A 12,500-nucleotide genomic window follows, 5' to 3' on the forward strand; every position below is an offset into this window, starting at 1 on the left:
GAAAAAAAAAAAAAACGAAAGTGCCTGAAGCGGGGCCTTCAGGATCACAGTGCAATTTCTTAACCACTCGGCCACTTCTCCCCCCTCCTTATGTTAACCTTGACCTTGATTCTCTCAGCACCAGGAGGAATACGGCCTGAACAGTTTCCCTCTATTTGATCCAGTCCCTTGCTTCAGTTCTTCCTCACAGCCATATACCAGCATCATTTCTTTCCCTCTCCGCCACAATATTGTCTTTGGGCATCCCTTTCTCTTCCTTCCTTCTGGTGTCCATCCCATCGCTATAATAGCTCAGTCAAACCTATTTTCCTATCTCAATGCATGCCCAATACAGTTCCATCTCTTCCTCTTTACCATTGCACTGACCTTCTCCGTTCCTGTCATTGCATCACTTTCTCTCTTGCATATCCTATTGACTCTTCTGAGACATTTGTTTTGGAACGTGTCTACTCTTCTTTCATCTTCTTTGTTCACTTTCCATGTTTCCCAACCATACATTAATACTGCCATGAATAATAATAATAATAATAATAATAATAAATAATAATAATAATAATAATAATAATAATAATAATAATAATAATAATAATAATAAAAATAATAATAATAATATACTTATATAGCCCCCATTAATCCACTGACAAAGGGGTATGGTGCTTTACAATCACTCAGACTATATCAACTAGCATTCACACTAGCATGCTCACACACATACACCCGTACACCCACATACGGAAACTTCTCCGCATCCACATACGCAATAGGGATTTGAAGGTATCTAGTACACCCTGACATAATACCAGATTTAGGGGACAGATGACATTTTTTTTTCTGTAGATTGTTCGAAACCCAATATAAAATTCCTTTGACAGGAATCTCAAATAAGTTCCTAAATACCCCAGCATGACCTTGAGAGCCGCAATGGGATCGAGTTCGAAATTTCAAATACAAGAGTTCAAGGATACCTTTATTATTATTATACCCTTCCAGTGATCTCATCCATATTGTTTCTTATGCATTCTATTTAACTCACTCAATCCTAACACCGACTATAACCAATTTATTACATTTTTTTTTTCTGAGAATAATTTTAGGCGTAATATCAAGGCTAATGTTTTTAATTTTTACACGTTAATGGTAGTTGAATAAAACTAGACCTCTATCTATGCACAAGCTCAATTTTTATACATTTTTTCCCCCAATTTTGAAAAGTGGCAAAATTCTCTAGGATTGAGTGAGTTAACTCTCTCCTTACCAGCCATTTTCAGGATTTCCCCCAAAACTTCACACCAACTAACACGAAAATTGATTTTTTATCACTCAAACACAATAGCAGTAAGTTCTTGCGACACATAATTTCTTTAGCAAAACATGCTCTACAACACACTGTTCATTTTCTTTAAATGCTATGATAAACAAGAGAAAATTGAAAAAGAAAAATGTTGGTCGTCGTTTCGTAACGAAGGTGACGATTTTCTTATAGTTGGTAAGAGAGGGTTAACACAGATTGTTTCTTGAGTTTAATTCTTTGACCTTGCGAATATCTGTTTGGTCAGGATATCATGTCAAAATCTATTTTATTTTTACTTAAACCGTATTCGCCAGAGAGAAATGTGTTTTGAACCCATACATTTTTATTTTAAAAATGTTATTAGGGAGGCCTCGTGATATTTTTGCTTTTGTTTTCCCAAAAACGAATGGGGTTTTATAATGATAAATCATGTATAACAAAGCAGGGAATTCTAACATAAAAGAGGAAGAAACAATGAACTGCATTGCTACTACTGATATACCATTTTTTAAAAACAACTCAAAAAGAGATAAATAATTTTTAATTGTGCACACAAAAGTGCATTCATGTATATCTCATTTTGATTTTATTCTGTGTCCATAACACTGCCTTTTTTTCTGACAACACACTTTTTTTCTCTCAAATTCTCTCCTTAAAATATCTACTTCAAATGTTGATCGAATAAGATGATTCCCAACACGTCAAAAGGGGTCTCGATGAATCAGTTGGTAGAGCACTAGCTTCAGTAGCTATTGTCCATTTCACGCTATAGAAACCTGAATAATGGCTCTTAAGGACTTCTCTTTTTTTCCAACATGCCAAATAATCTTAAACCTGGAAATTTTAAGAAGTTTGAGACTTTTGCAAAGTTAGGCGCCATCTTAATTGATAGGTCAAAATAAAATAAAAATAAAAATCTTCTGGACAAACTAAAAAGAAAACTGTTTTGTCAGTGTACAACAGTACAGTAGATGTAGACTGCAAAACTAAGTGCGTCATTCATAATGTCGGCCATTGGGTTATCATTACAATCATATTTTTACAACTAATGTTATCAGTTGTTATCAGTCCATGTATAAAAGTGTTATCACATTGAATGGAGATTTTATAGATGAATGACGTACGATTATCTTGTCTCATTTTATATCTGGGAGAAATTTATAAAAGTGTGTGTCAAATGCAATCAAGCGTCATAATTGTATTACTGATAAATTTTTGTGGAGATGTCCTCAGTCAGGGGCAAACCCCCCCCCCCCCCAACTCCCTGGGTATGGGATACTTTATCAGTTTACCATTACTTTCTCATCTGTCCCTATTTATCATCATCCCATATATATATATATATTATATATATATATATATATATATATATATATATATATATATATATATATATATATATATATATATATATTTATTAATTTTTTTTTTTAAAGAATAATTATATTAAGTTTTGAAATATGAAATATGTTGCTTCTCTGACCAAAAAAAAATATTTAAAAAGTCAAAAGTGCCATTTATCTCTAAGAAGCAAAAATTGAAAGAATATAAAGAAGAAGACACTTTTGAACTAAAAAATAGTGGACTCGAGAGTACAATTTCTTTTGTATTATACAAATGGGTTCCAATGTCATTAAATCAACATTCATGTCTCTTGTTTCTTTGCTCAGGGTGATAATTACAAAGAATATTCCAGAAGCCAAAATACTCACAGAGTCAAAACCACAAGGTGAGAGGTTATGCACACAATCGAATATAACAGCTTAAAAAAAGAACAAAATACCAAATTTTGATCTTTTCGGATTCGATACCCTTCTTCAGGCAATAACAAAGACAAAACGTTCTGCGTTTGGTATTTTTTTTTTTTTTGGAAGCTGTTATATTCATTTTTTTTTCCAATACATTTCACAGTCCACAGCTTCTAGCAGCTTAGTGTCAAGGTGAGATGTTATTTGATGACAACAAATTATATCAATGACCTTTAAAGCCATTAAAATTTATATTAAAATGTCTTTAAAAGGAATAAGAGGAAGCACTGTAAGTTTTTAAACAACTGACAATACAAATCAAGTATGTCCATCAATTCTGCCCTACAATGACAAATCACCTTTTTAGAATTTAGGTCGGAAAACTTATACTTCATATATAGAGAAAAAAATGATGAAGTGGGGGTCCAGGTAGCTCAGCTGATAGAGCGTCTGTTTCCCACGAAAAGGGGCTGAGATCGATCCCAGGTGAATCAAGATTTTTTTTTTCTGACCCCCCCCCCCTACCCTGTCCACCCAGCAGTGATTGGATAGCAGGGTCTGTTAGATCTGTCATAAAGTACTTTGCGATATATTACCGTCCTATCCAAAGGGTAGTAAGCAATTACTATTGTCCATTTCATGCTATAGAAACGGGGAGAAACTCTGGCTCCATGGACCTAAAGACTCTGAAGGACGTTAACTCTCTCCTTACCAGCTATTTTTAGAATTTCCCCGAAAATTCACTCCAAACCAACACAAGAATAGACTTTTCTTACTCAAACAAAAAAGTAACAAGTGAGCTCTATAGCACATTTTTAGTATCTAGAGTGTAATCAAAGCATTTCTTTACATGTTGTGATGTACAAGAGAAATCAGAATGAGAAAATTGTCAGTTGCATCGTAATGAATGTTACGATTTTCCTATGGGTGGTAAGGAGAGGGTTAATGAATTCAAGGGTTTAAGGCTTGTTTACAAATTTCAGGGTCATGTCAATTCATTGGATGCATGAAACGAAAGTTTTCTGGTTAAAGTTAAAAAAAAAAAAATAGTGGCTCAGAGTTTTGTTATTTTATGGTAGAAGGGGGTTGGGGGGGGGGGGGGGGGGGGGGCTTAATTTGAAGCCCCAATTTGACATCAATAAATGTTTACATATTACATTTCCGCTATTTAACCCTCTTTTACTGCACTTCACAAATGTTATATTTATCCACAACTGGTCACATGGAACCATTTATTAATAATTTCATACAACACAAATCAACTGTTAGGCATCCTTTTTGTACTTACACTCTTACAATAACCATTGCTGATTAGATTAGATACAACAGATACTTATTTACAATGTAGTTATGTGGTAAAAGCACCTTAATAATTCTTAGATAACCCTGGTTGGATTTAACATTGCATCACGTCTTTTTATGCCCCCCCCTCCCCCCCTTCCCCCTCCCCCCTTCCCCCCCTCCCCCCTTCCCCCCCCCCCCCCCCCCTCCCCCCTTAATCTTGTAAGATTATTAGACTTGGCAATAAGTAATCTGCAATAGACTAGCGTCCTACCCAAAGGATAGCAGACGACTGAAATTATTTATTTCAAGTCACAAAAATGGGATTCGATTCGTTTCTGCTCATTTTTCCTGACTTTACAGGATATGTCTACTGGAATTGCTTACACTTACATAAAGACATTTTCAAATATGGAAAATCAATGGGGAATATGACAAACCATAGATTTAGAGATGTGGATGTAAAATTTACAAGTAAATAGAAAATCGAAAATTGTAAACTATAACACGAAAAGAACTTACTGACTAATGCCTTTAGCTTGCATGGTCATTGGATATTTCAGTATTGACTGTATTTCTTATCTTTGAGGTGGAAGCTTTCTCTCTTGCACTATATTATATCTCAAATTTTCCAGCAGCCTGATTAATGTCAACTTTAATTTTTAAAATGTAATACAATTATATATTAAAAACAAAAATGACAAAAAACTCAAGCTTTTGTATAGCGCTATATTCTTTAAAGGGGGGAGGGAGGGGGGGCGAAGTGGCTGAGTGGTTAAGGCATTGCACTGTGATCCAGAAGGTCCTGGTTCGAGGCACTTTCGTTTTTTTTCCTCTTTGGACAAGATTATTAACCCCCTATAAGTTGCTCACTTGGACAACATGGGTGATTCCTGTTGACATCAGACATACTGTTTGATGGATTATCTATTCCTTCATGGATTGCCTCGGCGACAAGATCTTACGATGCAGTGGTGGAAGGGTGTAATTTAATATTATTTAATCATGATCAACGTGGTTTATAGTTATAAATAATTGGGTGATTCCAATAGCTCACCGATGGAGCACTCGCTTTTCCAGCAAATTGATCGGTATCAGCCCTGAGTGAAATCGATATTTTTTTCTGACTCACCTTTTGACTGAGAAAATGATTTTGGTAGCTGGGTGTCTCTCAGATCTGGAGGAAGGCACTTTGAATAGTCAAACTTTCTAACAAATGGGTAGGAAGCAATTGTCACTGTCTGTTTAATACTATGGAAATTGGGATAAACTCTTTCTCCATGAGCCATATTACCCTAAAGGACTTTTTTTTTCTCTTAAAAATAAACAATGTAGATTGCTGCTAAATGAAGTATTATTGTCTTAGAGCATTCAGCAAAACTTATTTCAATTTCAATTGAGCTTTATATAGCACAATATCCACTAAATGTGCTCAAAGCGCTTTACAAGGGGTCCCTGGTCAACAGCAACATTTAACATGTAGGACGGGACATGATGCCTGTTAGGCGATATTACAATTTTTCTGACAAAGACAATGCTGTTAACGGCCAGGTACTCATTTTACACCTGAGTACGGTGAGAGAATGTGAGTAAAGAGCCTTTTCCAAGGACTCAACTATGCGGCGTGGAGTGCGAGGCTCGAACCCTGGACCTTCCGATCCAAAAGCGAGTGTCATACCACTAGACCACATAGCCGCACAAACTTATTCTGGATATATGAAATCACACACGCTGTCTTTTGCTTAACTCTCTCCTTACCGATCATTTTCAGTACTTTCCCTAAAATGGCAGGCTTACCCAGCCAGGAGAAAAATAGATTTTTTAAACTCAAATAATCTCTCTACAAAACAAATTTATGTTCGTATTAATTAAACAAAGATCATTGTGATGTACAAAATACTCTGAAAAAGAAAAAATGTATTTTTTGCCGTAACAAATGTGACGATTTTGCTATAGGTGGTAAGGAGATGGTTAACTCTCTCCTTACCAGCATTTTCAAAACTTTTCCAAAAACTTCACATCCATACAACACAAAAACAGATTTATCTTACCCACACAGAAAAGCAACAAGTACATTTTATACATAATATTGTTCAGCAAAATTAGATTTTTATAGCTAAAACAAAATATTTTTGTTCAATTTTATGATACACAAAATGATAAAAATGTTGGTTGCATCGTAACGAATGTGACGATTTTCCTATTGGTGGTAAGGAGAGGGTTAATGAGTTAGTGCTGAAAGGAGGGTCATAAGTAAAATAATTGTGTGATCCTGAAATGTTTTATTTCTTTTGTCGTTGCAGCAGAATCCGATCCAGCCAAGAGTGGGGAAGATCAGGTTGGAATCCCCCAGGCAACGAGCATCCACAACGATAGCCGAGTAAACAAAGAGGCTGCCATTGTGGTCAATCACAAGACAAAGAAGCACAAAAAGAAGAAGCACAAAAAAGCAGACCACATAGCACCCAGTAGGTTGTTTCAATCTCTTATATTCAATGTCACTTACTATTCCTACCACTCCTACTACTATAACTAATACTACTACTACTACTACTACTACTACTACTACTACTACTACTACTACTACTACTACTACTACTACTACTACTACTACTACTACTACTACTACTACTACTATAACTAATACATACTACTACTACTACTACTACTACTACTACTACTACTACACTACTACTTACTACTACTACTACTATCTTACTACTACTACTACTACTATACTACTACTACTAACTACTACTACTACTACTACTACTATACTACTACTACACTACTACTAACTACTACTACTACTACTACTACTACTACTACTACTACTACTACTACTACTACTACTACTACTACTAATAATAATATATAATAATAATAATATAATAATAATAATAATAATAATGATAATAATAATGATAATAATAATGATAATAATAATATAATAATAATAATAATAATAATAATAATAATAATAATAATAATAATAATACTTACAATGATGATAATAATAGTAATAATAATTATAATAATAACAGTGTACATTTTTATAGCGCCAATATCTCATGCTATATGAGCTTAAGGCGCTTTAGAAAAATAGATGAAAATATAAATATTATTATACAATTACCATAGCTATTAGATTTAGATGGATACATACTCAATATTTAAAACATTATCAACATTGAAATACATACAAATATTATAATAAATGCACATTAAAATAAAATCAAGCCAAGAACTGTTTTCTCAAGTAATATTATGTCTTTCGCCTAGACACTAGCTTTTGTGTGGGTTTTTGTCATAACACTCAGCTCCTGGGTTGTAGGTCTCTGTTTTCGATTTCCTGTGAATGCGGCTCAATATTTAGCTCTTGGGGAAGGCTCTTTACTCACATTCTCTCACTTTACTCTGTGTAAATTGAGTTTCTGGCCAATAACAGGCTTGTCGTAAGTCAGAAAATAATTTATATAGATTGTCATTACAGGCGTCAGGTCTTGTCCCTTACTCTTAGTATTGGACCCCCTTTGTAAATCGTTTCTCGCACATTCAAGGGATATTGTGCTTATTGGTTATTTTACTTTTTTTTTTTCTTTTTGTCTTTTTTTTTTTTTTTTGACTAAAATGAGTTTCTGACTTATTAGCTTTGGTTGTTTTCATGATTTCTTTGGTGCAAGCTGACCAATATTTTCTATATTTTTGCTGTTTTTTTTTTATTTTTTATTTTTTTTTGTTTGTTTTCAAATCAGTTTAGGTTAGCGATTGTTGTTGTAGAATTCTTTGATGATTTTTTTTGTTTTCAAACTGATTTTCAATATATTTTTTTCAATACTTTAACAGGTTACATTTTCCATCAGCGTTGTGTTTTATTAGAAAACAACAATTTACCATATTTTCAAATTATAATTTCCAGTCACAGAGCACAGAAAAGATTCCGTCAAAGTGGTGGAAGATGACGCCACTGGAGACATTGAGGTGGAGAAACACAAATCAGGGGATTTGAGAAATGATGAAAATAACGACAACTCTGCTTGGGAAGCTCTTAGAAGAGCAGATAGTTTATTAGAGAAAATCAGTCATGGAAGTATGATGAATGGAGAGAATAAAAAAAGCAAAGCTGGAGATGTGGTTGAGATGGTTGCTGTTAAGACAGAATCTTCCAAAAAGAGATTGATTGACATTGCTATGGAAGCACGAGGTGAAAAAATAGAAGAGGGCAATAAGACTATGCCTCAAAGTGACGTCTTGCATGAAGATGTAGCTACAGGTGTAAGCGATGATAGTACACAACTTGAACACAGTGCAGACTCTGCAAACAAATCTCTCACTACAGAAACTGAATCAAGTATTGAACACGACAGGACTCATTCAGAAATTGAAGGGGGTAGTCAGAATGATACAACAAATTCAGAGAGTGAATTGAGTATAAAAAATCGGATCAAGACAAGTCTCGACAGTGTAGATAATGATCGGTATGGTATGAATTATGTGGAAAGTGGAATAGGCTCGTCCCCTGGTTCTCTTAACGATTGTGTGGAACGAGCATTCGAATCTCTCAATATTATTGATAAAGAGGAAAAAAGAATGGAGAACAGTCTCGACTTTGCAGATGGAGGTAAGGTTGAGAAAAAATACCTGGACAATGATTCCAGCCCTCCAGCGGTCACTCCAAATTCTGCTGTACAAAATTATGTTGGATTTTTCGATAGTGTGGATGAATCACCATTGGAGGATTTGTACGGCCAATCTGTCTACAGCGTTGGATCAGCTGACACCATTCTCGGTGATTACAAACCACCTGCAGAGAGTCGTTCTTCTAAACCAAACTCTTCGAATAATAGTGATAGTAAATTCTGTGCCACGGTTGAGTCTGTGAAGTACCAATTCCAAAACGTTTCTCCAAAAATAGACATAAATGTTTGGTCTGAGTTGAAAACCCCCACCAATATTTACAGCGTCAGCATGTCGGACACTCACATCTTCTACACGGATAAAACAGAACATATTTATCACCTCGCCACAAAGGAGAATTCGGTGTCGTGGAAAAAAGCATCTGGCAAAGCCAATCAGATATCGGTTTCTCCATCCGGCCAAATTGTGTGGAGTCTTTACAAAAAGGTTGTCTATGCTGGAACGAAGATGAACTCCAAACATCCTGAGGGGATGAAGTGGGTTGAAAATGTCCGTAATGTTGACTGCATCTCTGTCGACAATAAATCAGCTTGGTGAGAGAAAATTACTTCATGAGTCTTTTTACTTCTGTTAGATGTTGTTGATGTTGTTGTTTGTTGTTGTTGTTGTTGTTGTTGTTATGTGGTTGTAGTTGTTGTTGCTGTTGTTGTTATGTGGTTGTAGTTGTTGGTGCTGTTGTTGCATGTATTGTTTTGTTGTTATTCAGATGTAATTGCTGTTCTTCTTCTTCTCCGCCCCAACCCCTTATTCTTCCTCCTCCTCCTTCCCCTCCTTCTCCTTGATGATGATGATGAGATGATAATAAACGTAATGATAATAATAATAATAATGGTAATAATAATAATAATAGTAATAATAATAATAATAATAATAATAATTAATAATAATAATAATAATAATAATAATAATGATAATAATGGTAATAATCATCATAATAATAATAATCATAATAATAATAATAATAATAATAAATAATAATAATATAAATAATAATAATAATAATAATAATAATAATAATCAAATAATAATAATAATGATAATAATATGATGATGATCATGATGATGATGATAATCATGATCATGATGATGACATAATGATGATAATAGTAAATGATATAATATAATATAATAATATAATAATAATAATAATAATAATAAAATAATAATAATAATAATAATATAATAATAATAATAATAATAATAATAATAATAATAATAATAATAATAATAATAATAATAATAATAATAATAATAATACTATTAATCATAGAAACAGCACATAATTTTCCATGTTTTATACCAGGTACATCACTCAAGGAGGTTCTGTCATTGTGGAGACAAAATTATCCCTGGAGCAGCCAATCAGCAAACCGAAAAAGATCACGTGTCCTTACAAATTAAAGTACATCCATAGTCGGTATGGGGTGGTGTGGGCCATCACTGAACGTCTGCAATTGTTAGTGAGGTTAGGGGTCACAGAAGACTGTCTAGAGGGAAAGGAGTGGATGCTTCAATCTAGGTATGTTGAATCAATGGATTGATTGTGTGTGTGTGTGTGTGAGAGAGAGAGAGAGAGAGAGAGAGAGAGAGAGAGAGAGAGAGAGAGAGAGAGAGAGAGAGAGAGAGAGAGAGAGAGAGAGAGCAAGTGTTCATGTATATGTGTGTATGTGTTTGTGTGTGCGTGTGTGTGTGTGATCATATTATGGACAAAAAGAAGAAGAGGAGGAGGAGGAGAAGAAGGCTGTGGTTGTGTTGGTGGTTGTAGTAGTGGTGGTGGTGGTGATGATGATGATGATGATGATGATGATGGTGGTGATGATGATGATGATGATGATGATGATGATGATGATGATGATGATGATGATGATGATGATGAAAGAGAAAAAAGGCGAAGAAGAATTTGTGTTATATTTCATTCATACTGTCGTTTTCTTCCATCAGAGGCGAGCCTCCATTTATGTTTAACCATGTATGTGTCAGTCATGATGAGACTGGATGGGCTGTTGACTTTTTGGGACAACTATGGTTCTGTCCTGGTGTCTCTATGGCCAACCCCGTGGGATGTGGCCAGTGGTGGCAGGTAGGAGGAACTCATGCCCTTATGCACGCTTACAAAACACTTTTTTTTTTTTTACTCATTTTGACCAGAAAAGTTTTACCCCAAAGATTCATCGATTAAAATAAACCCCCGTTTCGTCAAAATGCTTTCAAGGCAAAATAGGATTTACAAAGTAGAGGTATAGAGGAATAGAGAAATAATATGCGTGTTTACAAAATTATATAGACCATTTTCACATGTTCACCATGTTCATTGTGCTTTATAATGCTGCTATGGGTCTAGTGATATGCCATTTGCCTTAGGGTCGAAAGGATCAGTGTTTGTATCCCGCTCTGAGCAGTGCAGATATGGGTCCTTGAAAAAGGCTCTTTAATCACATTCTCTCACCATACTCAAGTGTAAAATGAGTACCTAGGCAGTGTTGTCCCTGTCTTAATAAATATAATATCACCCCATAGGCATCATGTCTCGTCCTACATGTTAAGTGTTGCTGTTGGTTAGGTACCATTTTGAGCACTTTAAGTGGACTTTGCTCTATTATAAATGCGCATGCCTATAGCAGGCCATATGGAAACAAATTCCCTTTTCATACAGTACATGTCAGCTTAGGTGCCCTTAATGTGCCTGATCTTTAAGAATATCTGGAACTGCCTATGACTAGGTACTCCTGAGCCGAGTGGGTGAATATGTATAGAGGATCATTGTGTCGTGGATATCTCTGTCCAGATACACTCTTCATTTTTATTCTTTTTAAAGTACGGCTATGTGGTCTAGTGGTATGACACTCGCTTTCGGATCGGAAGGTCCTGGGTTCGAGCCTCGCACTTGGCGCATAGTTCAGTCCTTGGAAAAGGCTCTTTATTCACATTCTCTCACTGTACTCAGGTGTAAAATGAGTACCTGGCCTTAAACAGCGTTGTCTTTGTCCGAAAAATTGTAATATCGCCTAACAGGTGTTATGTCCCGTCCTACATGTTAAATGTTGCTGTTGACCAGGGAACCCCTTGTAAAGCGCTTTGAGCACATTTAGTGGATATTGCGCTATATAGAAAAGCTCAATTAAAGCTTAATTTTGACCACACCATCGATTTGCTTTTTACTATGTCCATAAAGTGTAGCAAATGCCGTAAAAACCCCACGATGAAAAAATTAAGACGTATTTACACGAGCAATACATTTTGTTTATTCATTTCTTGTTTTTCTCAGAGATATTTTGATTAATGTGTTATTCGACAATTCATAACTCAAACATGATTCTCTCTCTCTCTCTCTCTCTCTCTCTCTCTCTCTCTCTCTCTCTATCTATCTATCTATCTATCTGTCTGTCTGTCTGTCTGTCTGTCTGTCTGTCTGTCTGTCTATCCATCTATCTATCTATCTATCTATCTATCTATCTATCTATCTATCTATCTATCTATCTATC

At 35.0% G+C, this 12,500-nt stretch overlaps 1 protein-coding gene across 8 annotated transcripts in view; it reads left to right on the top strand.

Moving 5' to 3' along the window:
* LOC144962452 (tectonin beta-propeller repeat-containing protein 2-like) overlaps nt 1-12,500 on the top strand; it is a 53,125-nt gene that overhangs the window by 20,525 nt on the left and 20,100 nt on the right. For 5 of the 8 annotated variants that reach the window (XM_078895410.1, XM_078895404.1, XM_078895409.1 and 2 more), the window contains exons 10-14: nt 2,962-3,020; nt 6,624-6,788; nt 8,240-9,551; nt 10,322-10,537; nt 10,960-11,098. In XM_078895410.1, coding sequence (XP_078751536.1) covers nt 2,962-3,020; nt 6,624-6,788; nt 8,240-9,551; nt 10,322-10,537; nt 10,960-11,098 — 1,891 coding nt within the window. The remainder of the gene's footprint in view (nt 1-2,961; nt 3,021-6,623; nt 6,789-8,239; nt 9,552-10,321; nt 10,538-10,959; nt 11,099-12,500) is intronic. The other 3 variants (XM_078895407.1, XM_078895411.1, XM_078895408.1) reach the window with 1 other exon arrangement.

This window comes from Berghia stephanieae, chromosome 1 (assembly GCF_034508935.2).
Source record: "Berghia stephanieae isolate SIO BIC M18660-M18661 chromosome 1, UCSD_Bste_1.3, whole genome shotgun sequence".
NCBI classification, from domain to species: domain Eukaryota; kingdom Metazoa; phylum Mollusca; class Gastropoda; order Nudibranchia; family Aeolidiidae; genus Berghia; species Berghia stephanieae.